Source organism: Pan paniscus, chromosome 16 (genome assembly GCF_029289425.2).
Source record: "Pan paniscus chromosome 16, NHGRI_mPanPan1-v2.0_pri, whole genome shotgun sequence".
NCBI lineage: Eukaryota > Metazoa > Chordata > Mammalia > Primates > Hominidae > Pan > Pan paniscus.
This window is the reverse complement of record NC_073265.2, coordinates 64,546,872-64,570,679: the sequence shown is the minus strand read 5'-3', so window position 1 is coordinate 64,570,679 and position 23,808 is coordinate 64,546,872. Positions and strand designations below refer to the sequence as shown.

Genomic DNA, 23,808 nt, shown 5'->3' with positions numbered 1-23,808 from the left:
GTACTAGGGATGAGAATGAAACTGGAGGTCTGTTTCTGGTATTATGGCTTCCCGGGACTCTACAGTCCTGTATGGTGAAATACATTTTTCCATTGGGATCGTCAATGCCATGACTGTTCTGCCACCTCAAACTCCAGAGTTTCTGGTGATGTGCAAGAGTTAGCAATATATATTCAGTAAAGCGTGTAATCGAGTAAGTCGTAGTAACTTGGGCGTAAAGCTCTACCTCCCTGCTCACTAACACCCTGATCTCCGTCCGGTATGAAAACACCTATTCCGGGTAGTCTGGCTCCACGTTAAGCAAACACCACTTTCCGTGTTCACCGACAGCTAGAGCCAGAGGTCTCCCGGTTGCTGCTTCTGAGGCTGGGTCTGCAGCAGCTGAGGCTCCCGCCTGTCTTGCCGAATGGCCTAAGTCTCTGTCTCGAGACTTTCGAGAGTTCTAATCGTCAAATTTCCCATTTTATTTTGAGATTTTCCCTGCGGCCCACTATTTCGGACAACATAGGAGAGCCTCAAAAACAGTTTCTAGCTTCCAACTCGGCTCAAAGTTCAGACAGCAGCTGGGCTTCCGAGAGCCGCCCGTGTTCCAAGAAAAGCTGCCCGGGACTGGGAGGCGCCCTCTGGACGCCGGAACCTTTGGTTTCCTGCCGTGGAGCGGAACGGTAGCGCCAGGGGCCTTCCGGAAAGAGGAGCTAGAGCCCGGCGATGGCGGCTGCGCCGGCCTTGAAGCACTGGCGCACCACGCTGGAGCGGGTGGAGAAGTTCGTGTCGCCGCTCTACTTTACCGACTGTAACCTCCGCGGCAGGTGTGGCCCCTGGTCTCCCGCAGCCGGCCGACCGCAACCGTGCGCCTCAAGCTTTCCTTCCGGGGAGAAACCTAAGCTGCAGCCACCCGGGCCGCGGGACAAAGTGCCCGCCGCGGGCAGGGCAGGGCAGGGCAGGGGTCGGGGAGGAGGGGTTAGGGAATGGACTGTGCCGCGGAGCGGCCAGGCAGCCCTCTTGGCGGAGGATCCAGGGAAAGTGCGGCCCCACCGGCCAGCTGGTCCCCAGGCGGAAACGGGGCGGCCTCCAGCATGTGCCCACCGGCCCGTCCCACGCAGGCTTTTTGGGGCCAGCTGCCCTGTGGCTGTGCTCTCCAGCTTCCTGACGCCGGAGAGACTTCCCTACCAGGAGGCAGTCCAGCGGGACTTCCGCCCCGCGCAGGTCGGCGACAGCTTCGGACCCACGTAGGTAACGCCCAGCGGGTGGGCGGGGCCACGGGCCTAGGGGAAGTCCCAACCCAGCTCCCAGCCACACCTTCGTTGTCTGCCCTCTGCCGTAGACAGAGCAGCACCCTCTGCTGGGAACAGCTCTCTGGTCCCTGGGTCTTCAGGGGATGGTTTTCATTCCCACGTGGCCGCCTCTGGACATCTCTTAGGAAGGGCACCCTAGGGATCACGAACCTTTGACGCCTCTGCCTGTTTCCCTCATCTTGCTTCTCACCTTGTTGCTCCTTTCTTGTGACTCAAAGCTGAGTACCTTGTGACACTGCAGATGCTTGGAGAGTTTCAAGCCCCTGCCGACACTTTATCCAAGGAAGGATATCAGGATAGGACTTCTACCTCTAGGCCTATCACAACAGCTCTCTTGCAGATGGTGGACCTGCTGGTTCCGGGTGGAGCTGACCATCCCAGAGGCATGGGTGGGCCAGGAAGTTCACCTTTGCTGGGAAAGTGATGGAGAAGGTCTGGTGTGGCGTGATGGAGAACCTGTCCAGGTGAGGAACCCTGTCCTAGGGCCAGGTATGGCCACATTTCAGCCCTGAAATGACTACAGCCCTTCTTCTGTGGACTCTGGAGAAGCCACAGCTGAGTTGCTCTGCCCACAGGGTGGTATCAGGATTTCAGGACTAGGGAAGTTGCCACTTGGGCATCTGTGCAATTGGTCCTTAGTTTTTATTGTGTATAATACAAACTTATAGGAAAACATTTCAAACAGTTCTAAAGTAATGGATCTCTCCTTATCACCCATCCCATTCCCCAGCTATAACCACTGTTAAGTGTCTTATTCATGCTCCACCCTTATCAGGTTTAGTCCTTATACTCCTATCTAGTAGGTCTTTATACTCATTTACAAATTAAGAAACAGATGTGTAGAGGTTAGTTGACTCACTCGGTTCACACAGCTTCTATTTCAAATTGGACTGACTCTCAATCTGGGGTTAAGACTGTTCTTCCTGGCTACAAGAAGGCAGAGACCATCCCTTCCTCCCTTCACTGGCTCAGCAAATATCTCCTGGTGTCCATTCTGGGCCATACCCTTAAGCACTAGGGTGTAGCAGGGAATGAGGCAAACCTGCCCCTGACTTCACAGAGTTTCTTTTCAGGTATTTATTTAGGGGTGCAGAGGCCACCAGAATCCACACTCAGGCTGCCTAACCCCTTCCCAGGGCCCTTCCCATAAGACCATGGGTTGGCCACTGGTAAACAGGGGCTATTTGACGGTCATGGTGCTGGCTGCCATGGGAGTTGGGACATCTACTGCCAAGGGTCCCTGATTTGCCAATCTTGGCCCTGCTTGGGAGAGAGGACCCAGAGCTGGGAACCAGATGGAGGGGCCTGACTCCCCATGGCTTACACTTTACCTGAACTGTCCAAAAGCCTCAAGCCTTGTCTGTCTCACTCCCCTCCCTACTAGGGTTTAACCAAAGAGGGTGAGAAGACCAGCTATGTCCTGACTGACAGGCTGGGGGAAAGAGACCCCCGAAGGTGAGTCCCTGTGCCCTGGTTGACCAGTGCTGTCAGGGAGGGAGTACCAGTGAGCAAGGAGGAGCTGAGGCCCAGAGTGATCTCATAAGCCCGCCTCTGCTCTAGCACAATCATCCTCACATCTCATTGTTTGCTTTTAAAAGCATGATTTTTTCCTAACCATAAAAATAATGGGCTGGGTGCAGTGACCCACACTACCCTGGGAGGCTGAGTGGGAGGATCACCTGAGCCCAGGAGGATGAGCCATGATCACACCGCTGCACTACAGCCTGGGCAACAGAGTGAGACCTTGTCTCAAAAATAATAGCAATGTTTGCCTGTGGTAAATACAGGAAAGCACAAAGAAGTAAATAACTACCGTTATTCCACTCCCTAGAATAGAGATGAACATTACTAACATCTCAGCATTCATGTTCTTTTTTTTGAGATGAAGTCTCCCTCTGTCGCTGAGGCTGGAGTACAGTAGCACGATCGCAGCTCACTGCACCTTCTGCCTCTCAGGTTCAAGCGATTCTCATGCCTCAGCTTCCCGAGTAGCAGGGATTACAGGTGTGTGCCACCACGTCCAGCTATTTTTTTTTTTATTTTTAGTAGAGAAAGGGTTTCACCGTGTTGGCCAGGCTACTCTCAAATTCTTGACCTCAGGTTATCCACCCGTCTCAGCTTCCCAAAATGCTGGAATTACAGGCGTGAGCCACCGCACCTGGCCCAGTATTCATGTTCTTGGTGTATCTTTCCGGCATAGTTTTTTTTTGTTTTTTCAGGGGGATTTTTTTGGTTTTTTTTGAGACGGAGTTTCGCTTTTGTTACCCAGGCTGGAGTGCAATGGCACGATCTCGGCTCACTGCGACCGCCGCCTCCCAGGTTCAAGCAATTCTCCTGCCTCGGCCTCCCTACTAGCTGAGATTACAGGTGCCCACCACCATGCCCAGCTAATTTTTTGTATTTTTAGTAGAGACGGGGTTTGACTCTGTTGGCCAGGCTGGTCTCAAACTGCTGACCTCAGGCTATCCACTTGCCTGAGTCTCCCAAAGTGCTGGGATTACAGGAATGAGCCACCGTGCCCAGCTCATCCCGGTATAGTTTTTACTAGTTAAGATTGTATCCTGACTTCTTACATTCCATGTTATAACATGGACATTTTATGACACCATTAAAAACACTTCTTAGACATTATGAATGTATTTTATATAGATTGAACACTGTTTCAGATGCTTTCAGACACTGGGAGTATGGTGGTGAATAAAATAGTCCTTGCCAACAAAGGGAGACAGATTCACTCATATAATTACAAAACTGAGGGCTCTGGAAGGAAATCCTGGGTACTCCACTGAGGAATTTGCTCTAGACTTAGCAGCGAAGTGGAGTCAGGAAGGCCTCCCTAAGGAAGTCGTGTTTGCTCTCTGAAGCCTAAGTATGGCATCACCACAGCCCAGCCTGTTCTCCAATGAATGGAAATATAAGACTAAACAGCAGCGTACTTTACGTGGTTCCAAACTTTGCTACTTGTTCTCTCTGACAGCAAGACATGGGATCCATCTGGTGTTTGTACCACAACCCACCCACATGCACTCTTGTCACACTGTGGGATCCTCTGGGTAGTGGATCCTGGAAGCAGACAGGTTGGGCTCAGCTGGATGCCTCCTGGGTGCCCCCTCCCCAAGTCCCCGGAGTGCTGTGCCAGTCCCTTAGCCTGAGGCTGTCTCCCCATCTTTGTAGCCTCACTCTCTATGTGGAAGTAGCCTGCAATGGGCTCCTGGGGGCCGGGAAGGGAAGCATGATTGCAGCCCCTGACCCTGAGAAGATGTTCCAGCTGAGCCGGGCTGAGCTAGCCGTGTTCCACCGGGATGTCCACATGCTCCTGGTGGATCTGGAGCTGCTGCTGGGCATAGCCAAGGTACTTGACACCCCCTGTACCCCCTGCTACCCTCTAGAGCCCTGCTCCAAGAAGGTTTTTCTTTGGGCCAGATAAATGGGACTCTGGGAATCCAGAGTAGGACGAGGGTTTCCACCTGCTTGAGGGTTGAGAGAATTTTCCTATGTGAAGGGGAGGAGGGAGACGGTGCTGAGCAGGGGGACCAGCAGGGAAAAAGGGTTGGGGGTCAGGGGAGCTCTGCTGAGAGCCCTGAGATCAGTGGAGCCTAGGTCTGGAAGCTGTGCTTGAAAAGGGGATTAAGGGGCAGAACCCTGCTGCAGGGCCTCGGGAAGGACAACCAGCGCAGCTTCCAGGCCCTGTACACAGCCAATGAGATGGTGAACGTGTGTGACCCTGCCCAGCCTGAGACCTTCCCAGTGGCCCAGGCCCTGGCCTCCAGGTTCTTTGGCCAACATGGGGGTGAAAGTCAACACACCATTCATGCCACAGGGCACTGCCACATTGATACAGGTAGGACAGCAGCTGGTTGGGCTGGCTGGGGAAGCAGGAGTGCCCTTGAAGACCTGGATGTGCCCTAGAAGCACTGTGTGATGCTCAGCAAGTTCTTGCTCCTCTTGGACCTGCATTTTCCCCATCTGTAAAATGGGGCCGGGGGGCTGGACTGTGGGCTCTGCTTGCTTTGGATTCACTTATTTTATTTATTTATTTATTTTTTTTGAGACGGAGTCTCACTCTTGTCACCCAGGGTGGAGTGCAATGGCGTGATCTCGGCTCACTGCAACCTCTGCCTCCCGGGTTCAGGCGATTCTCCTGCCTCAGCCTCCTGAGTAGCTGGGATTACAGGCACCCACCACAATGCCTGGTTAATTTTTGTATTTTTAGTAGAGACGGGGTTTCACCACGTTGGCCAGGCTGGTCTCAAACTCCTGACCTCAGGTGATCCGCCTGCCTTGGCCTCCCAAAGTGCTGGGATTACAGGCATGACCCACCGTGCCCAGCCTCATTTATTCTTTCAACAAAATCTGATGCCTCATGGGGCCCATGCTAGATATTGAGGGTAGGATTACAGAGACAGATTCAGCAGGCAGAGTTGGTGTCACAATGGTGGGGAGTCTGAGGCACTGGAGAGCACAGGAGAGGTACTTACTCCAGCTGGGTTGGGGGATTCCAGAGAGTCTTCCTGGACAAGTTTGCAGTGTCTGAGTTTTACGGGAAATCCACATTTTTAACAAGTTCCTGAAGGTATTGATTCTGATGCAGCTGAAGTTTTGGGATCACAGAACAAGGGCTTTCTCTGCTGTGCCAAGATGTAGGGTAAGGTGTGAGAGGTTCTGGGCTGGTAAGGGAGGAACTGCAGCCTGGGAGTCAGGAGAGGCTGTAGCACCTCTGGTAGGACAGCTGGCTCCATCCTGGGAGCCATGCCTCTGTTCCCAGGTATACATCAAGTGTGTGCAGGGGCAGGGTAGTCCCTGCTACTTCTCGTAGGATCCTCTAGGGGATGTCTAATTCCCCAAGAGGACTGAGGCTATTCTGGGGCCTGGAGCCTCCATTTCCTGACCTGTATAATTGGCCTCATAGCACTGCCGCCTCCTTTCCCCAGCCCCTCCTCCCACCTCGCTGGAGTGAAGTGAAGTGACCACTTAGGAGGGACACCACAGGGCTTTCCAGGGTGAAGGGCCTGGGATGGGAGGGGGGCTAGGTGACCCTCTGGAGTCCCAGCCCAGGCCTGGTCAGCCTTGCTGCTCCCTCTGTCCTCCACCTCACTCCCCGTATAGCCTGGCTTTGGCCCTTCAAAGAGACTGTGAGGAAATGTGCCCGGAGCTGGGTGACCGCCCTGCAGCTCATGGAGCGGAACCCTGAGTTCATCTTTGCCTGCTCCCAGGTCAGAGGGACAGCTGTGAGGGAGGAGGGAAGCACGTGGCCCTCCCTGGAGCTCCACAGGCCCTGAAGGCTTCCCGGGCCTGGGGTCAGGGCTGCTCCTCACCCTCAGCCACACACTGAGTCCCATATGCTCAGTCCTGGGTGGGGCCCTTGTCACTCTGGTCCCAGCTCCCTTCAACCTGCCCACAGGCGCAGCAGCTGGAATGGGTGAAGAGCCGCTACCCTGGCCTGTACTCCCGCATTCAGGAGTTTGCGTGCCGTGGGCAGTTTGTGCCTGTGGGGGGCACCTGGGTGGAGATGGTAAGTGCACTGGGCACTCCTCAGCCTTGAACTGTATGACAACAGCCTTCCCTCAGGTAGCCCCGCCCTCCCGGCTTTGCTGGTGAGTTTCCACGGGCCACTCATCCCCGCTGTGTGGCAGGGCTGGCTCATTAGTCCCTGGGATCTCAAGGCCTGGGACTTCAAGGGGGCGAGAGCCTCCAGCGCTATGACAAGTTGCATGGCCTAGTCCTGGGCATCCCCTCAGGCAGATGGACAGTCAGGCCTGAAGGACAGGGGCCCTTCCTGAGTTCTGGCTGTAACTCCCATGTTTGAGCAGCCCTGGCTTCTCCTGCAGGGATTGGGTTGGCCTGAGCGCCTGCCTGCTCCCCATCCAGCGCTGACCGGGGCTGCCTCCCACTTCCTTCACTGCCAGGATGGGAACCTGCCCAGTGGAGAGGCCATGGTGAGGCAGTTTTTGCAGGGCCAGAACTTCTTTCTGCAGGAGTTTGGGAAGATGTGCTCCGAGGTAGGCTGAGAGCTGCTACACCAGGCTGTGGGCGAGTGGGGCTGGCGCTCGACTTGGAGTGCTGAGGGGCTGAGGCTGGGGCGAGTCCGCCTGGAGCTCTGGTTCCTGCACTCCAGGATCCTCTTTCTCCGCAGTTCTGGCTGCCGGACACCTTTGGCTACTCAGCACAGCTCCCCCAGATCATGCACGGCTGTGGCATCAGGCGCTTTCTCACCCAGAAATTGAGCTGGAATTTGGTGAACTCCTTCCCAGTAAGCAGGCCCCCGGGGGGTCAGGGTCAGAGTGGGCCTCAGTCCCGCCTGGCCCATTTGCCTCTCCCCCTTATTGTGGGGTCCTAGACAGACCACCAAACCCTCACTCTGCCTCTGCCAGGGTCACATAGCAGGCAGGGGCAGGACCAAGTCTGGAAGGCCTGGCTCTGCCTCAGCCCTGACTCTGGCCTCTCTGCCCTGCTTCTGTTTCCCTGCTGGTAGCACCATACATTTTTCTGGGAGGGCCTGGATGGCTCCCGTGTACTGGTCCACTTCCCACCTGGCGACTCCTATGGGATGCAGGGCAGCGTGGAGGAGGTGAGGGGTCACCTAGGGTGGTGGAGTAGGGGCAGGCTGGAGAGGGCTGGCTTGTCCCAGGCTGATCCATGCTGGCCTGCCCTCACCTGTCTAGGTGCTGAAGACCGTGGCCAACAACCGGGACAAGGGGCGGGCCAACCACAGTGCCTTCCTCTTTGGCTTTGGGGATGGGGGTGGTGGCCCCACCCAGACCATGCTGGACCGCCTGAAGCGCCTGAGCAATACGGATGGGCTGCCCAGGTCAGGCCGGGCCTTGGCTCTCCTTTAGCCCCACCCTGGGCCCTTGCCATGAGCCCTGCCTTCCCTCAGACATTGGGCCCAACCCCTCCTCTGGACCTTGTCCTGTCCCAATCCTAGACCACGGGTTCCTCCAAACTTCCACCCTGGGGGTGGGTGGGGGAGAAGCTGAAGCTGGTAAGGGCTCCAGCCCATCAGAGAGAGAGGCTCTCCTAGGGCGTCCAGGGCTGGCCATCTGTGAACGGGGAGCTTTCTGGAGTGGCTTCTCTCTGTAGGAGCTGGATCCTTTGCTTTGGTGTGGAAGAAGGGTGAGCCATGTGGTCTCCAAGGCTGGGAGACCTAGGCTTGTGGTCTCCTCAGGGTGCAGCTATCTTCTCCAAGACAGCTCTTCTCAGCACTGGAGAGTGACTCAGAGCAGCTGTGCACGTGGGTTGGGGAGCTCTTCTTGGAGCTGCACAATGGCACATACACCACCCATGCCCAGGTCAGGGGGAGGTTGCAGGGCTGTGCAGGGAGGGTGTGCCCTTGATCCGCAGAGGGTCAGAGAAGGCAGCAGGGGACAGAGCCCAGGCCAGATCTAGGGGAAGAGAAGTTTGGAGGAGAGAAGTTCAAGACCTGGGTTGGTCAAGAAAGCTTGAAGGAGGCAGAAACCCCTGAAGAAAGAGGGGTTTGGGCTGCGGGGAGAAGAGGGAAGGCATTTAAGGCAGGTCACCCGCCAGAGGCCTTCTCCACGAGGCCCTTGGTGAGTCCTCAGGGATTCTGAGCAAGGGAGGGCTTTGGAAGGTGTCCTGGGACAGCTAAGGAGGCTCCAGACTAATCTTCCCATCCTGGGCTCAGATCAAGAAGGGGAACCGGGAATGTGAGCGGATCCTGCACGACGTGGAGCTGCTCAGTAGCCTGGCCCTGGCCCGCAGTGCCCAGTTCCTATACCCAGCAGCCCAGCTGCAGCACCTCTGGAGGTCAGCCCAGTTCTGCCCCTGCCATCCACCTGACTGCTCACTGCAGTTACCTCTGTGCCTGCCCCTCCCAGCCTTCCCATCCCTGCCCTTGGCCCCTGCAGGCTCCTTCTTCTGAACCAGTTCCATGATGTGGTGACTGGAAGCTGCATCCAGATGGTGGCAGAGGAAGCCATGTGCCATTATGAAGGTTAGGCTCACAATAGTCCTGCCTGCTCTCTCCAACCCCAGGGCTGAGCCCAGAGTGTCCCCCGTGGGATACCCATGGGCTCATTCCAGACCTGTTGCCCACCTATGACCAGCCAGTCTTTCCTCAGACATCCGTTCCCATGGCAATACACTGCTCAGCGCCGCAGCCGCAGCCCTGTGTGCTGGGGAGCCAGGTCCTGAGGGCCTCCTCATCGTCAACACACTGCCCTGGAAGCGGACCGAAGTGATGGCCCTGCCCAAACCGGGCGGGGCCCACAGCCTAGGTATGAGCTGAGGGGAAGGGTTGCTACTGCAGCAGGAAGGATGGAGGCCAGACAGATCAGGCCTGGGATACCCCGATGGATCTGGGTGCCCCTGACTGGAGAGTAGTAGCACAACTTCCACCAGCCCATCCCCACCTGCGCAAGCTTCCTGAAAGGTCAGGAAGGCTGCACTGATGCCCAGGCCTCACCCCCAGCCCTGGTGACAGTGCCCAGCATGGGCTATGCTCCTGTTCCTCCCCCCACCTCACTGCAGCCCCTGCTGCCCCAGCAGCCTGTGTTCGTAGTGCAAGAGGTGAGTCCTGCATGCCCTGGGGGGCAGGAGCTGTGCTGGGATACTTTCTTACAACTGAGGGTCCTGAGCTCCCCTGCCTGGAGCAAGTGGTGAGGCGGGGCTGGGGTTGGGGTGGGAAGACTTTTGGTGTGGGAAGCCCCTACAGACTCAGCCTCAAGGCCTCCTCCCACAAAGACTGATGGCTCCGTGACTCTGGACAATGGCATCATCCGAGTGAAGCTGGACCCAACTGGTCGCCTGACGTCCTTGGTCCTGGTGGCCTCTGGCAGGTGCCAAATCCTCATTGCCCTTTCCCAGAGCCTGGCAAGTAGACCCCAGGCCATTTCCTCTCTCCCCTGGCCACAACACTGCCCACAGCAGCCCACCAGTGGCTCTGGGCTGGAACCCACACATGGAGCAGGGCAGGCTGGGCAGTAGTCCCCTGTCCACTGGGTCTACTCACTCCACCCTACCCCACCAAGAGCAGCTGGAGACAGCGAGGTCAGTTGGTTGTACAGCACCAATCCCATGTCCTTCCAGGGAGGCCATTGCTGAGGGCGCCGTGGGGAACCAGTTTGTGCTATTTGATGATGTCCCCTTGTACTGGGATGCATGGGACGTCATGGACTACCACCTGGAGACACGGTATAGGCTGGGCAGCATGTGGTATAGGCTGGGCAGCATGTGGGGATGGTGGAGGTGGTGGGAACACAGGCTGCTCTGGATCAGTATGTCCACCCCTGTCCCATAGGAAGCCTGTGCTGGGCCAGGCAGGGACCCTGGCAGTGGGCACCGAGGGCGGCCTGCGGGGCAGCGCCTGGTTCTTGCTACAGATCAGCCCCAACAGTCGGCTTAGCCAGGAGGTCGTGCTGGACGTTGGCTGCCCCTATGTCCGCTTCCACACCGAGGTAGTCGGGGGGTAGGGGGTGGCTGTTTTCCCCAAGTGTGCTTGGTAAGGAGGGGCCAGCCCCAGGCCTTGGTGTGTCTCTTCCTTCCCTGACTCCCACCCTCCTTCCCGCTCCCAGGTACACTGGCATGAGGCCCACAAGTTCCTGAAGGTGGAGTTCCCTGCTCGCGTGCGGAGTTCCCAGGCCACCTATGAGATCCAGTTTGGGCACCTGCAGCGACCTACCCACTACAATACCTCTTGGGACTGGGCTCGATTTGAGGTCTGACATGGCAGGGTGGGAGTGGCCTTGGACTCCTCCCGGGCTGGGGAGACTGCTTGTGTGGAACAGGCTGGGGAGGAAGAGGATAATCAACATTTGCTGCTTCCTAACATGTGTGCCAGGCATTGCACTAAAGGCTTTACATTGGCAAGGCACAGTGGCTCACGCCTGTAATCCCAGCACTTTGGGAGGCCGAGGTGGGTGGATCACCTGAGGTCAGGAGTTCAAGACCAGCCTGGCCAACATGGTGAAACGCCATCTCTACTAAAAATACAAAAATTGGGCCGGGTGTGGTGACTCACGCCTGTAATCCCAGCAGTTTGGGAGGCTGAGGTGGGTGGATCACGAGGTCAAGAGATCGAGACCATCCTGGCTAACACGATGAAACCCTGTCTCTACTAAAAATACAAAAATTTAGCCGGGCGTGGTGGTGGGCGCCTGTAGTCCCAGCTACTTGGGAGGCTGAGGCAGGAGAATGGCGTGAATCTGGGAGGCAGAGCTTGCAGTGAGCCAAGATCGTGCCACTGCACTCCAGCCTGGGCGACAGAGCGAGACTCTGTCTCAAAAAAAAAAAAAAAAAAAAAAAAAAAAAACCAAAAATTGGCCAGGCGCAGTGGCTCAGGCCTATAATCCCAGCACTTTGGAAGGCCGAGGTGGGCGGATCACGAGGTCAAGAGATCGAGACCATCATAGACAACATGGTGAACCCCCATCTCTACTAAAAATACAGAAAAATTAGCCAGGCGTGGTGGCACATGTCCTGTTATCCCAGCTACTTGGGAGGCTGAGGCAGGAGAATCGCTTGAACCCTTTAGGCGGAGGTTGCAGTGAGCTGAGATTGTGCCACTGCACTCCAGCCTGGCGACAGAGTGAGACTCCATCTCAAAAAAAAAAAAAAGCCGGGCGTGGTGGCACATGTCCTGTTATCCCAGCTACTTGGGAGGCTGAGGCAGGAGAATCACTTGAATCCGGGAGGGCGGAGGTTGCAGTGAGCCGAGATCAAGCCACTGCACTCCAGCCTGGGTGACAGACTGAGATCCTGTGTGAAAAAAACAAAGTTTTACATTTAATTTGATACTTATGATCATTCGATGGGGTGAGTACTATTATTTATTCCCATTTCACAGATAAGGAAACTGAGGCTTAGGCAGGTTGGGTGGCATGCCCAGGGCCCCGTACAGTGGGAGCTGGAGTTCGTTGTGTGGTTCTAGAGCTTGTGCTCGGCCTAGTGACAGGAGCTCTGGAGTCTGGGAGCACAAAGAGGGGCACAGGGCCACCAAGTGGGTCTTGGATCTGCCCTCCAGGTGTGGGCCCATCGCTGGATGGATCTGTCGGAACACGGCTTTGGGCTGGCCCTGCTCAACGACTGCAAGTATGGCGCGTCAGTGCGAGGCAGCATCCTCAGCCTCTCGCTGTAAGTGGGGTACCCACCAGGCCTGGGAGCTGGCATGGAGAAATGGGTCTTCCCGACCACAACTCCAACAGCTTCAGCGTGGCCCCTACGCGCCCTCCTCACCCCAGCTTGCGGGCGCCTAAAGCCCCGGACGCTACTGCTGACACGGGGCGCCACGAGTTCACCTACGCGCTGATGCCGCACAAGGGTGAGTGCTGGGGATGGTGGGGCCTTCCTGCAGCCCTAGACACCTCTCTGCCCTTCTCTGAGCCCAAACCCCAGCAACCTGGCTTCCTGCCCCTTTAGGGACAGGGGAGGGTAGCCCCCATTCTCCACCAGCATTGTTTCCTGGTCGTACCCCAGGCTCTTTCCAGGATGCTGGCGTTATCCAAGCTGCCTACAGCCTAAACTTCCCCCTGCTGGCTCTGCCAGCCCCCAGCCCAGCGCCCGCCACCTCCTGGAGTGCGTTTTCCGTGTCTTCACCCGCGGTCGTATTGGAGACCGTCAAGCAGGCAAGGGGTGGGACGTGCTGGGGGCGGGGTTCCGAACTGGGCCCGCCCTCGGCCCCTCCCACCAGACGTGTTCCTCTGCAGGCGGAGAGCAGCCCCCAGCGCCGCTCGCTGGTCCTGAGGCTGTATGAGGCCCACGGCAGCCACGTGGACTGCTGGCTGCACTTGTCGCTGCCGGTTCAGGAGGCCATCCTGTGAGTGGCGGTGAGGGATTGGGGCGGGGGTCGAGTCTCGCCCTCGCAGAGCCTTCATGGCCCCTCCTGTTCTCCAGCTGCGATCTCTTGGAGCGACCAGACCCTGCTGGCCACTTGACCCTTCGGGACAACCGCCTGAAGCTCACCTTTTCTCCCTTCCAAGTGCTGTCCCTGTTGCTCGTGCTTCAGCCTCCACCACACTGAGTCCTTGGGGCTGGGGTTTTGTTTGTTTTGTAGAAGGCTCTGGGGACTCCTAATTTCTGCTTCCCCAGCCTAAAGCAGGGATCAGTCTCTTCTTGTGGAATAAATCCTTGGATCAGGAACCCTGCTGCTCGGTCCCCTTAGGGCCCATCCTCACGCTTGGGGTGGGGGTGGGAAGTCTGGGGTGGGATGGCTTCCCAGGTATTTGGTGGGTAGGGGCAAGATCCTAAGGTACCTGTGTGTGCAGGGTCTGGGTTGCAGCCCCCACAAGAGAGATTGGGGACCTCGAGCCACCAAAAGCCAGTGAAGAGACCATGAGTTGAGAAGCCCCTCCCCTGTGCCAGCAGGCAAAGGGCCTGGGCCTGGGGCTGGGGAGGGGCCGAAGGGTGGGTTTTGCCTGGCTCCTGCCAGGATGAGGGGGCAGCCCTGGACCCTGGAGAATCTGGACTGGAGGAGCTATGGCTCCTGGGCTGCCTGGGGCCAGGGTCTTTGTACCACCTCTGAGGGGCTGTCCTTGCAGAGGCAAACTGTCCTCTGATAGAGTCAGAGCCTTGAGGACTGGGATGGGGGCTCAGTTTGCCTTGTGAGGAGCTGGGCCTTCTGTCACCAGGACCGGGCAGCAGGCCCTTCCTACCTGGCCATCTCAGACCAAGAGGTGCCAAGAAGTTCAAATTTATCAGTTTATTAAAAATGCAGCATTTTTCACATGAGCTTTAAAGATGTGGAAGATGGGGTACAATTAAAACCATGAGGGTTGTGCAGGGAACAGCCGTAGGGCCTGTTTGCACCTTCAGATATTGCCTGCTCCCAAAAATTCAGACCCCCAGATGCAGGGCAAGACAATAAGAAAGGGTGAGTGCAAGCAAGGAGAGCCTCCTGCTAAGAGGCTGAGGTCCCCTCTGGTTCCAAGGATGGGATGTCAGCCTTGACCTTCCGGGGTCTGCAGTGGCCTGGGGGAAGAACAGGCAAGATGGTCAGCTAAGACTCCAGGAGCTGCCATGGCAGCCTTTCTCCCACCTTTGTACACGCGCTCCTAGGCCACCATCCCATCCTCTCCTGTAGAGCCAGTTTCTGGGAGTGATGAGGAAAGCCCACCAGAGGCTGCCTGTCGCCCCTTCCTCCTCCCCTTCTTGGGCACTGTGGGAGCTTCTGGGTCCTGCTGGAGGCTGGTCCCCTCAGGCCACTGGGTTGCAGTCCTCTTAGGAAGGTCTCTCTTTGCCCTTCGTGTCCTGGAAGGGGCCTTGCTTGGAGGCAAAGAGTCCTGGATGGAGGAGACACGGGTCCCTGAGGGGCTCAGAAAGCAGTTCAGAGGTTGGTTAGGGCCCACCACTCCCCCCGCCCTCTTAGGGTAAGGCAGCTGCCTGGGAGGGGCAGCCAGGGCTGGAGAGTGCAGGGGAGGAGGCGGGAGCAGGCAGCCATACCTCCACTCTGTCCTCAGGACTCGGCTGTGTGGCCTTGGATTTCTTTTTGCGGGACTTGCGCCCTGCAGGACACTGCTGTTGGAGTTGGAGGGTCCTATCCTGCCCAGGGGTGACTCCCAGGGTTGCAGGGGGATAGGGTGGAGAAGGGTGCTGTAGCCCTTGCAGGCGTGAAGTCCTTTCTGCTCTCTTAGCCTATTACATTAGGAGTAGCTTACCTTTAGGTGCCAACGGTCCAGGATCCCCCTAAAATGGGATGGGGATAATTCAGGAATCAGCTTGGGTTGGCACAGGGGCAGTATTCCTTGGAGAGGCAGGACTCACACACACCCATCCAGATCAGTGTAGCTTCTCCACTAGGAAGCCTCTAGGACATCCCCCATGTTAAGAGTCCACATCAGCAAAGCTGCTCTGCTCTTGGCTACTTTCACTTGGGCTACCTGCCTTGGGCTACTTCCACTAGCTGCAACCCTGGGACGCATGGGAGGGGAGGGGTGTGACCCTCAGGAACAGTGTGGTCCTTGGAGGGTCTAGACAGACCCTGAGCATCACCACCCCAGTTATTGTGACCCCACATTTCCACCCATCGGCCTCCTGGGGTCTCTGCCTGTGTGAACAGTAGGGCCCAACCTGGAACCAGATGGTACGGCCATGCCGGTCCTGCAGGGAGCTCATGCCTGGCATGCCATAGCAGCGCAGCCAGGCTCGAAAGGCAGCAAAGTCCTCCTCCCCGCTCTCTGACCCGTAGCCTTTGCCCCCTGTGGGACAGAGGAACAGGCAGAGATCAGAGGGCAGGCTCAGGTTGGGAGGAGTGGGGAGCCTGGTTAGACCTGGCCCAGACCTCAGCTACACAAGCTGATGGACTGAGTCAGGCGCCACACTCTCCCTCCTCTGGTGATGTGACCTCAGCTGGTTTCTTCCCACTCGGCCATGGGTTTCCCATCCTGGAGTGGGATTAAGAATCCTCGTCCTGGCCCTGTGCAGTGGCCACACCTGTAATCCCGACACTTTGGGAAGCTTAGATGGGAGAATCCCTAGGGGCCAGGAGTTCAATACCAGCCTGGGCAACATAGGGAGACCCTGTCTCTACAAAAAAAATTTTTAACAATTAGCCCGGTGTGGTGGTGTGAGCCTGTAGTCCTAGCTACTTAGAGGCAGATGTGGGAGGATCACTTGAGCCCAGTTTGAGGCTAGTCCAGGCAAAATGGCAAGATCCTATCTCTACCAAAAATATATATACACGTGCGTGTGTGTGTGTATAAATATATAAAAGAATCCTTGTCCTGCCTGTCTCATGGGCAGCTTGGAGGAAACACTGTTTTTTTGTTTTTGTTTTTTTTGAGATGGAGTTTTGCTCTTTTTGCCCAGGCTGGAGTGCAATGGCACGATCTCAGCTCAACTGCAACCTCCACCTCCTGGGTTTAAGCGATTTTCCTGCCTCATCCTCCCGAGTAGCTGAGATTACAGGTGCCCGCCACCATACCTGGCTAATTTTTTGCATTTTTAGTAGAGACGGGGTTTCACCATGTTGGCCAGGATGGTCTCGAACTCCTGACCTCAGGTGATCCACCCCACTCGGCCTCCCGAAGTGCTGGGATTACAGGCATGAGCCACTGTGCCCAGCCTGGAAACACTATTGACAAGTGAGGAGGCCTAGTCCATTGAGTATCAGCTAGGGCTACAAACTTCCAAATCGGTGAATCAGGTCCAGAGAGGGACAAGTGCCCCAGGGTTACACAATCATTTGCTGAACCAGAGGTTGCTGCCATCTTTGGCCTCACCCAACTGGACCACTTCCTTGGGCACTGAGTGACATAGCTCCAGCAGGTCTGGATTCTGCAGCTTGGTCCTTATCTTCTGGCTCAGGGTCAGCTCCGGGCTCTGAGGAAGGGGCAGGGGCAGGACCTGTCTGTCAGCAGGGCCATGTAAAGGCAGCTGACCTTCCCTCTGAGCTTGGTCAGACTTTGGGCAGTTCATCCCCTCCCCACCCCTGTTGTTGAGCTAAGCTGGGGACACCTGACCCCACCCATCTCCTTGCCGGCCCATGTGGACACCAGTGTGCCAGCACGTGTGCTCCATCCCTCTCTGGGCTCACCGGCCTGTGCTGCTGCAGGGCCTCCAGGACCGAGCGGGCCTTCTCAAAGGGGGGGATCTTCAGCCTGTAGTGGGGGCAGGGGAAGCCATGCTAGGCAGTGGGGAATGTGGGCACACCTGGCCCACCGCAGTCCCCATGCCCATGCCTGCTTGCTGACCGGTACAGGATCTCTGCCCGCAGATAGTTGCCAATGCCATTGAAGAACCTCTGGTCCAGGAGGGCCTCGCAGATGGGCCGGTCAAAGGCCTTATCCGCTAGGTTTCGTAGCACATTCTCCCTGGAGGAACACAGTCTGGGTGCGTAAGACCCATCCCCACCCTCCATGGGATGGGGAGAGGGGCTCAGAGAACCTGTTTCTGGGTGCAAGGGGAAGGAAACTGGGAGTTACAGTTCCTCTTCTCCCTGCCCCAGTTTTCCTATCTGTTAAATGGGAACGTCAAGGGATTTAAATTCATTGTGAAAGGACAGCCAGGTGCAGTGGCTCATGCCTGTAATCTCAGCACTTTGGGAGGCCGAGGCGGGCAGATCACTTGAGGTCAGGAGGTCGAGACCAGCCTGGCCAACATGGTGAAACCCTGTCTCTACTAAAAATTCAAAATTAGCCAGGCATGATGGTGGGTGCCTGTAATCCCAGCTACTTGGGAGGCCTGAAGCAGCAGAATCTCTGGAACCTGGGAGGTGGAGGTTGCAGTGAGCTGAGATCGCGGCATTGCACTCCAGCCTGGGCCACAGAGCAAGACTCCATCTCAAAAAATAAAAACAAAATTAAAAATAAATTCATTGTGAAAGGGAAAAATACTGATCTAAAGTAACTTGAGGCTGGTGTGGTGGCTCACACCTGTAATCCCAGCATTCTGGGAAGCTGAAGCAGAAGGATCACTTCAGCCCAGGAGACCAGCCTGGGCAACAAGGAAGACCCCATCTCTACCAAAAATTTAACAAGTAGCCAGGGGCTTAGTGATGCACTCCTGTGGTTCCAGTTAATCAGGAGGTTGAGGTGAGAGAATCACCTGAGCCCTGGAGGTTAATGCTGCAATGAGCTGTGATGGCGCCACTGTACTCTAGCCTAGGCAACAGAGCGAGACCCTGTCTCAAAAAAAAAAAAAAAAAAAAGCAACATGAGGTTGTATATGAGGTTGTGTGTTTATCACCTCAGACTCCTCAGGACATGAGAACAGTGTGGCCACAGGACCTCAGGTGTGTTTGCAGTCTGGAGCTCCCTGTATAGCATTTGTGGTGGGTTAGAGACCATATGTGGGTTTGCCATTGGTAGGGTCCATTCTTCTCAAGATCCTGGACATTGTCTGGCTCTGTGCAGGAGATATGTGGAGTACCAGTGAGGGCCCTAGCAGCCCCCACCCCACCTCCAAGGGTCATGGGTCTCCCCTCCTCACCGTGAAGAGGATGTGCATCTTGTTTCTTTGTGGAAAAGGGTCATGGCAAGACTGACTAATGGGTGTGATGAGTGGGCCAGAAGACAGAGTTCTGGGGTGAAGGTACAAGGGTAGCCTGGGAGGTGCCCTGATCCCTGAGGTAAGCCAATTGCCACACGCCCCAGCTGGGGGACTAAGAAAACAGCCCAAATGCTCGTGGTTTGAGAGAAACTTCAGAGCCAGCTGGCAGAGTTAACTTGTGGCGTGACTCCCCAGGAAGGCTGAGGTGGGAGGAATCCAGGACCAAAGACAGATGTTTCCCTGGGGATGTGCTTGGAGTTCACACAGGGGAAGGCCAGGAGTTAACTTTCTTCTAAGGCACCAGAGACATCTCCAACCCATCCCACAGGCATCCAAGTCTCCTAAGAGTTAACGGACGCACAGCATCCCCCAGAAAGGGAGAACTTGCCAAGCCTACTCCAGGCCTCTGCATTTGTGACTCTTGCCAGTTCCAATGCCTTCCTCTGGCTGGCTCCTTCTCATCAGTCAGGCCTCAGCTCAGACCTCCCTAGAGTGGCCATTGCTAATGTACCCCCACCCTCGGCCAAGTCATCCTCTACCTCCTTCACCTGTTGGGTTTTCCTAAGGCATGGGTCCATTTCTCATTCCCCTATCCTATGTGAACATCAGTTCTGTGGGAGCAGGGACCACATTCATCTTGTTCACTGCTGTACCCTGAGCCCCTAGAACAAGGCCTGGCATGAAGCAGAGACTCATACACGTTTCCTCTTCAGAGGAAAGGAAGTGGCCAACACTGTGCCATCTGAGGTGACCTGCATCGCATCCCAGGTGGGGCTGTTACACCCTCCTGCAGGCAGGGAAGTGGCGCAGAGGAGACCACAGGACACAGAATAGTGGGCAGGCCGGATGTGGGAGACCACAAAGCCCAAGGCGGAAGCCATGTCATGAGATAATCCCCTCCCCATCCCCTTGAAACAATTCCGCTCAGCCTCACTTACAATATTAAAGCCCCTCCACCTTCTTAGCCTCCTGGGAGCCCTGAGAGGTGGTGTGGGATTGTGGGTGGGAGCCCCAGCTTCTCTGACACTAACTGGCCACATGTCCTCAGGGCAGTACCTACCCATCCTCCTCTTGGCTCTCCTCTCTCCTCCCCCATCAGTTATTATTATCATTATTTTTTGAGACAGAGTCGTGCTCTGTTGCCCAGACTGGAGTGGAGTGGTGCTGTCTCAGCTCACTGCAACCCCGGCCTCACCGGCTCAAGTGCTTTTCCTGCCTCAGCCTCCCAAGTAGCTGGGGTTACAGGCATGTGCCACCATGCCCGGCTAATTTTTGTATTTTCAGTAGAGACACGGTTTCACCATACTGGCCAGGCTGGTCTCGAACTCCTAACCTCGTGATCTGCCCGCCTCGGCTTCCCAAAGTGCTGGGATTTACAGACGTGAGCCACCACACCCGGCCCCCAATTAGTTTTGAGTTTCCATGTCCATTGGCTCAGGGAGCTGACCCAGGACAGGGATACTGTCTTGATCTGCAGATGAGGGAACTGAGGCCCAGAAGGGGCAGGGACTCGCCCCTTGTTGGCCAAGAAGGCACTAAGAGAGCCAGGTGTGGAGCCCGCGACTATGTTCATCACACCTGGTGCCGGCCCTACCTGAACTGCTGGTACTCCTGCAAGACACAGGGCCCGCGGCCCGGCTGCCACTTTCCCCCAAGGTCCCAGCGGCCGAACCGGCGGATGTCCACGAAACATAGGGCGAGCCGGCGGCCAGGCGGGGCCGTGTAAAAGCGCAGGTGGGCATGGCGTGGCAGCTCCTCGCGGGGCACCAGCTGAAAAGAGCCGGACATGCCGAAGCGGAAGACCAGGGCCAGTGGCTCCTGTGGGGGCTGGGCCCCAGGCAGAGGGCTCAGTATCAGGCGCAGCTCCTTGCCGCGGGCTGAAGCTGAGATGCGGTAGGCACTGCTCTCAAAGGGCACCTCAGGGTTGCGGCTGACAGAGGACTTCTCCACGCAGCCGCCGAACACCAGCGCCCTGCAGGCCTCATTCACAAACTGGCTGGCCAGGTGCAGCTCAGGGCCCTCAGGCATCCTGAGGGAGGGTGGCAGAGTCCTGTTGGGGAGGAAGGCAGCGGGTTGAGCCCGGTGTGGACTTTGTGAGGTAGGGGCTGTCAGCCCCATTTTTAGAGGAGAACTCGGAGGGTCAGATGGGCATGTGGCCAGCTGCGGCTGGCAGGAAAGTGCGGGCCTGGCCACGGCCCTCAATCCCCTACCCGGACAGGCGCCTGGAAAGCCCAGGGCGCTGGGAGCTGGGGCTGCAGAGGGAGCAGGACTCTGCCTTGCTGCTAACCGCTTCCTTCCATGGGCTTCCGCCGCGTTTAGAGTAAAGTCCCAACCCTTGCGGGGCCGCGGCTGCAGCCTTACTTCTTCCCGGCTCCCCTCACTCACGGATCTCATCTCCGCCTTGGCCCCTGCTGTCCCTCTGTCCCAGACACTTGAGGGAGACTTCCTGACCCCCCATCTGAGGGAGCACCCACTCCGCACACGCTGTCTCTTTCTCCAGGCTCTCCCACCATCTGAAAGGGTCTTAGGGTCGCGTGGCCGCCCCTCCCTGCGCCCCCCCACCCCCCCCCACACACACACTTAGGACCCGCCTGGATCTGGCCGCTCACCACCGAGGGAAAGAGCGAAGCTCGGCCTGGCGCGGGGGAGCGGCCGGATAGGCCGCTCGGCCGCAGCGAGCACCGGGCCTGCCCCACGGGCCAGACATCCCCGCGGCCGCCCCCGGGTCAGGGCAGGGGCCAGGACGAGGCGGGCGGGCTGCCGCCATGCGCTGGAGCCGCTCCCCATGGCTCCGCAGGAGGACGGCGGGCACCAGGAAGGGCTCCCCGAGCTCCTGCCCCGGGCCTGGGGGAGGGAAAGGGCCCGCGGCAGCGCCTGGTCCCTGGGGTGGGGGGTATCGACTACTCACCTCCGCCCTCCCTGCTTTGCCACTTGCCTCTGTCCCCGGGCGGTTCGGAATCGGAGGCGAAGGTGTGCCTTAAGTGGAAGGGGGCACTTAGCGACGGCAGACGCCCGTACCTTGCCCCCTCCACACCTGGGAGCCGCCCCTGGCCTGGCACCCACAGGGCTCGTTTTGCGGGAGAACGTGAGTCTCCAAATCCTAGTTTTGGGGAGGAGCGGCGCTCTCGGGCCCGTCCTCCCCATGCCCCCGCTGCGACCCTGTCCTCGGTTAATCCTGACTCCCCTCCTCCTCAGGGCCCCCCAAAGCTCATCCTCTCCTTAGCCCTACAGCGCACCCCCCACAACCCGATCCTGCACGCCCCCTCCCCGGGAACCCGCACTCCGTTCCGCTCGTCGCCACTGCAGCCACTAAAGGGTTAAGGCCAGAACGGGCGGTGCCCGGGAGCGCGCTGGGAGCCGCTGGGAGGTGTAGTCCCTCAGGGAAGCGGTCGCGACTCTTCGGGGTGGGGTCCCCGAGCTTGGGGGGTTCCAGGCTTTGGGGCAGGCTTCGGGGCAGTTACCTGACTGGGAGGTGGCGGAAGAACCTGACTTCCCACTGCCTGGCGCCGGCGGGATGCGGGGGCAGGTCTGAGGCCCCGGGTCGCCGCTGTCTCTGCGGTTGGGGGAAGTCACCCAGCTAGCGTGGGACAGGGTCGGCACCCCCAGCAGGAAACAGCAGCGACGAGCCAGAGCGGAGTCGCCTGCAGCTGCGCGCAGGACGTGCACAGGTGCGCGGTACGCACAGGCCCTAGGGACCCGGTGGGGATCCTAAGCACCAACGAACAGTCAGACCTAACTCATAAACAAACATCATCACGGCCTGCCCGGTCAGAAGCGCAGCCAAGCAACAACAACAACAAAAAAAGGCGAGGAGGTAGACCCACTTGAGATGGTTCTGTTGCGGAGAGTCTCTGAAATCAGAAAGCGCCAGTCCGCAAAAACGAGGAAACCCGACGTGTCCGGCGGAAGGAACTGCCAGTACAAAGGCCCTGAGGCGAGAAAGAGATTGGTCACTGAAAGAACTCAAAGAAGTCCTGTGTGGCTGGAGCGTAGCTGCGGGTAGTGCTGGCAGGTGAAGACAGAAGCAAACAGGGCCCAGGTCAGGTCCGGTTGGGCCTCGGGAGGGCCTCCGTGTGGAGTCTGCACTTCATTCTAAGTGTATACCTAACCCATCGCCACGATTTCCCCTCCTTCACACTACCCTGCTACGTCTCCTTATTAGGCGTAATAAAATTATGTGGCTTTGTAAGAAATTGGTTTTTAGAGATGCATGTTAAAGTATTGGGTATGAAATGTCATGATTTGTCTAATTTACTTTAAAATACTTCTGCCATAATAAATGAATAGAATTAACAACTTGATATTAGTTGACAATATCTAATAATATCTAAGTTATTAGAAATTAGTTAACAGTAACTTCTTTTTTTGAGACAGGGTCTCACTGTGTCACCCAGGCTGGAGTGCGGTGGTGAAATCTCGGCTCACTGCAGCCTCCACTTCCCGGGTTCAAGTGATTCTCCTGCCTCATCCTCCCGAGTAACTGGGATTACAGGTGTGTGCCACATGCCTGGCTAATTTTCATATTTTTAGTAGAGATGAGGTTTCGCCTTGTTGGCCAGGCTGGTCTTGAACTCCTGACCTCAAGTAATCTGCCCGCCTCGGCCTCCCAAAGTGCTGGGATTACAGAAGTGAGCCACCATGCCCAGCCAACAGTAACTTCTTAATATCATCTAATAGCTAGTCCACATCCAGATTTCCCCAATTGTCCCAAATATATATATATATATACACATATAGACAGGGTCTCACTCTGTCCCCCAGGCTACAATCATGGGTCATTGCAGCCTCCGACCTCCCGGGCTCAAGTGATCCTCAGCCTCAGCCTCCCAAGTAGCTGGGACTACAGGCACACACCACCACGCCTGGCTAATTCATGTTTTGTAAGGATGTGGTCTCACTATGTTGCCTGGGCCAGCCTCAAACTCCTGGGCTCAAGCCATCCCCCGACCTCGGGGTCCCATAGTGTTGGGATTACAGGCGTGAGCCACCGCGCCTGGCTGGATTATATCTTTTTAATAATTTTAAATCTAGATGAAACCACCTTCCCTCTCCCACCCACTTCATCCCCTTCTTTTATCTTCATGATACCTTTCTGAAGAGTCTCAGCCAGTTGTCGTTTGAGATAGATGCTGCATCACATTCTCAATTTGTCTGAATGTATCCTCAGGGTGTCACTGATATTGTCACAGAGATTGGTCCTCTATCTGTGGTTCATCCCGCATGCTGGGAATTAGATCTAAAGGCTTGATTATATAAATATTCAGGGATACTTCCTAGGTGCTGCTCCGTACTTCGTTGTTTTTTGTTTTGTTTTGTTTTATTTGAGATAGAGTCTTGCTCTGTCACCCAGACTGGAGTGCAGTGGCACGATCTTGGCTCACTGCAACCTCTGCCTCCTGGGTTCAAGTGATTCTCTTGCCTCAGCCTCCTGCGTAGCTGAGACTACAAGCATATGCCACCACTCCCAGCTGATTTTTGTATTTTTAGTAGAGACGGGGTTTCACCATGTTGGCCAGGCTGGTCTCAAACTCCTGACCTCAGGTGATCTGCCTGCCTCGGCCTCCCAAAGTGCTGG

At 56.7% G+C, this 23,808-nt stretch overlaps 2 protein-coding genes across 26 annotated transcripts; one reads left to right on the top strand and one right to left on the bottom strand.

Moving 5' to 3' along the window:
- The first annotated feature begins 61 nt into the window (after positions 1 to 61).
- MAN2C1 (mannosidase alpha class 2C member 1) lies at positions 62 to 13,388 on the top strand. 7 transcript variants are annotated; one of them, XM_034939161.3, is made up of 26 exons: positions 75 to 809; positions 1,104 to 1,229; positions 1,636 to 1,759; positions 2,680 to 2,750; positions 4,470 to 4,647; positions 4,947 to 5,136; positions 6,402 to 6,508; positions 6,697 to 6,807; positions 7,124 to 7,294; positions 7,429 to 7,545; positions 7,768 to 7,863; positions 7,958 to 8,103; positions 8,461 to 8,584; positions 8,938 to 9,059; positions 9,161 to 9,246; positions 9,374 to 9,529; positions 9,724 to 9,821; positions 9,996 to 10,090; positions 10,341 to 10,445; positions 10,552 to 10,708; positions 10,826 to 10,969; positions 12,274 to 12,383; positions 12,491 to 12,570; positions 12,726 to 12,874; positions 12,956 to 13,065; positions 13,143 to 13,388. In XM_034939161.3, the coding sequence occupies exons 1-26, from the start codon at positions 709 to 711 to the stop codon at positions 13,267 to 13,269; spliced, it is 3,201 nt and encodes a 1,066-aa protein (XP_034795052.1). In that variant the 5' UTR covers positions 75 to 708; the 3' UTR covers positions 13,270 to 13,388. The 7 variants fall into 7 exon arrangements, with proteins under 7 accessions (XP_063452865.1, XP_063452866.1, XP_034795052.1 ...); XM_003818957.7 differs by having other exon boundaries at positions 77 to 809; positions 7,202 to 7,294; positions 9,711 to 9,821; positions 9,958 to 10,090; XM_055098476.2 differs by having other exon boundaries at positions 79 to 809; positions 1,143 to 1,229; positions 7,202 to 7,294.
- A 544-nt stretch (positions 13,389 to 13,932) lies between these two features.
- Positions 13,933 to 22,532, bottom strand: NEIL1 (nei like DNA glycosylase 1). Of its 19 annotated transcripts, none has more exons than XM_055098479.2 (11): positions 21,515 to 21,547; positions 21,142 to 21,209; positions 19,828 to 20,283; positions 16,937 to 17,056; positions 16,780 to 16,843; positions 16,466 to 16,565; positions 15,315 to 15,442; positions 14,903 to 14,930; positions 14,688 to 14,749; positions 14,362 to 14,527; positions 13,933 to 14,216 (listed from the first exon to the last, which is right to left on the bottom strand). In XM_055098479.2, exons 3-11 carry the CDS (start codon positions 20,259 to 20,261, stop codon positions 14,146 to 14,148), a joined length of 1,173 nt encoding a protein of 390 aa, XP_054954454.2. In that variant the 5' UTR covers positions 20,262 to 20,283; positions 21,142 to 21,209; positions 21,515 to 21,547; the 3' UTR covers positions 13,933 to 14,145. The 19 variants fall into 19 exon arrangements, 16 of the variants coding, with proteins under 16 accessions (XP_054954454.2, XP_054954455.2, XP_063452868.1 ...); XM_055098480.2 differs by having other exon boundaries at positions 21,470 to 21,538; XM_063596798.1 differs by having other exon boundaries at positions 14,362 to 14,550; positions 21,142 to 21,552.
- Between the last annotated feature and the right edge of the window lie 1,276 nt (positions 22,533 to 23,808).

What these genes read in the sequence shown, in the direction of transcription:
- MAN2C1 (XM_063596795.1), top strand. Translation starts at nt 709, where the DNA reads ATGGCGGCTGCGCCGGCCTTGAAGCACTGGCGCACCACGCTGGAGCGG. An exon ending in GGGGAAAGAGACCCCCGAAG is followed by an intron (nt 2,751 to 4,469) that starts GTGAGTCCCTGT and finishes CCATCTTTGTAG; the next exon opens with CCTCACTCTCTATGTGGAAG. An exon ending in TGCAGGGCAGCGTGGAGGAG is followed by an intron (nt 7,864 to 7,957) that starts GTGAGGGGTCAC and finishes TCACCTGTCTAG; the next exon opens with GTGCTGAAGACCGTGGCCAA.
- NEIL1 (XM_063596797.1), bottom strand. Translation starts at nt 21,377, where the DNA reads ATGGGGAGGACGGGCCCGAGAGCGCCGCTCCTCCCCAAAACTAGGATT. An exon ending in CAGGAGTACCAGCAGTTCAG is followed by an intron (nt 17,057 to 19,827) that starts GTAGGGCCGGCA and finishes GTGTTCCTCCAG; the next exon opens with GGAGAATGTGCTACGAAACC. An exon ending in GGGGCGACAGGCAGCCTCTG is followed by an intron (nt 14,217 to 14,361) that starts GTGGGCTTTCCT and finishes TTCTTCCCCCAG; the next exon opens with GCCACTGCAGACCCCGGAAG.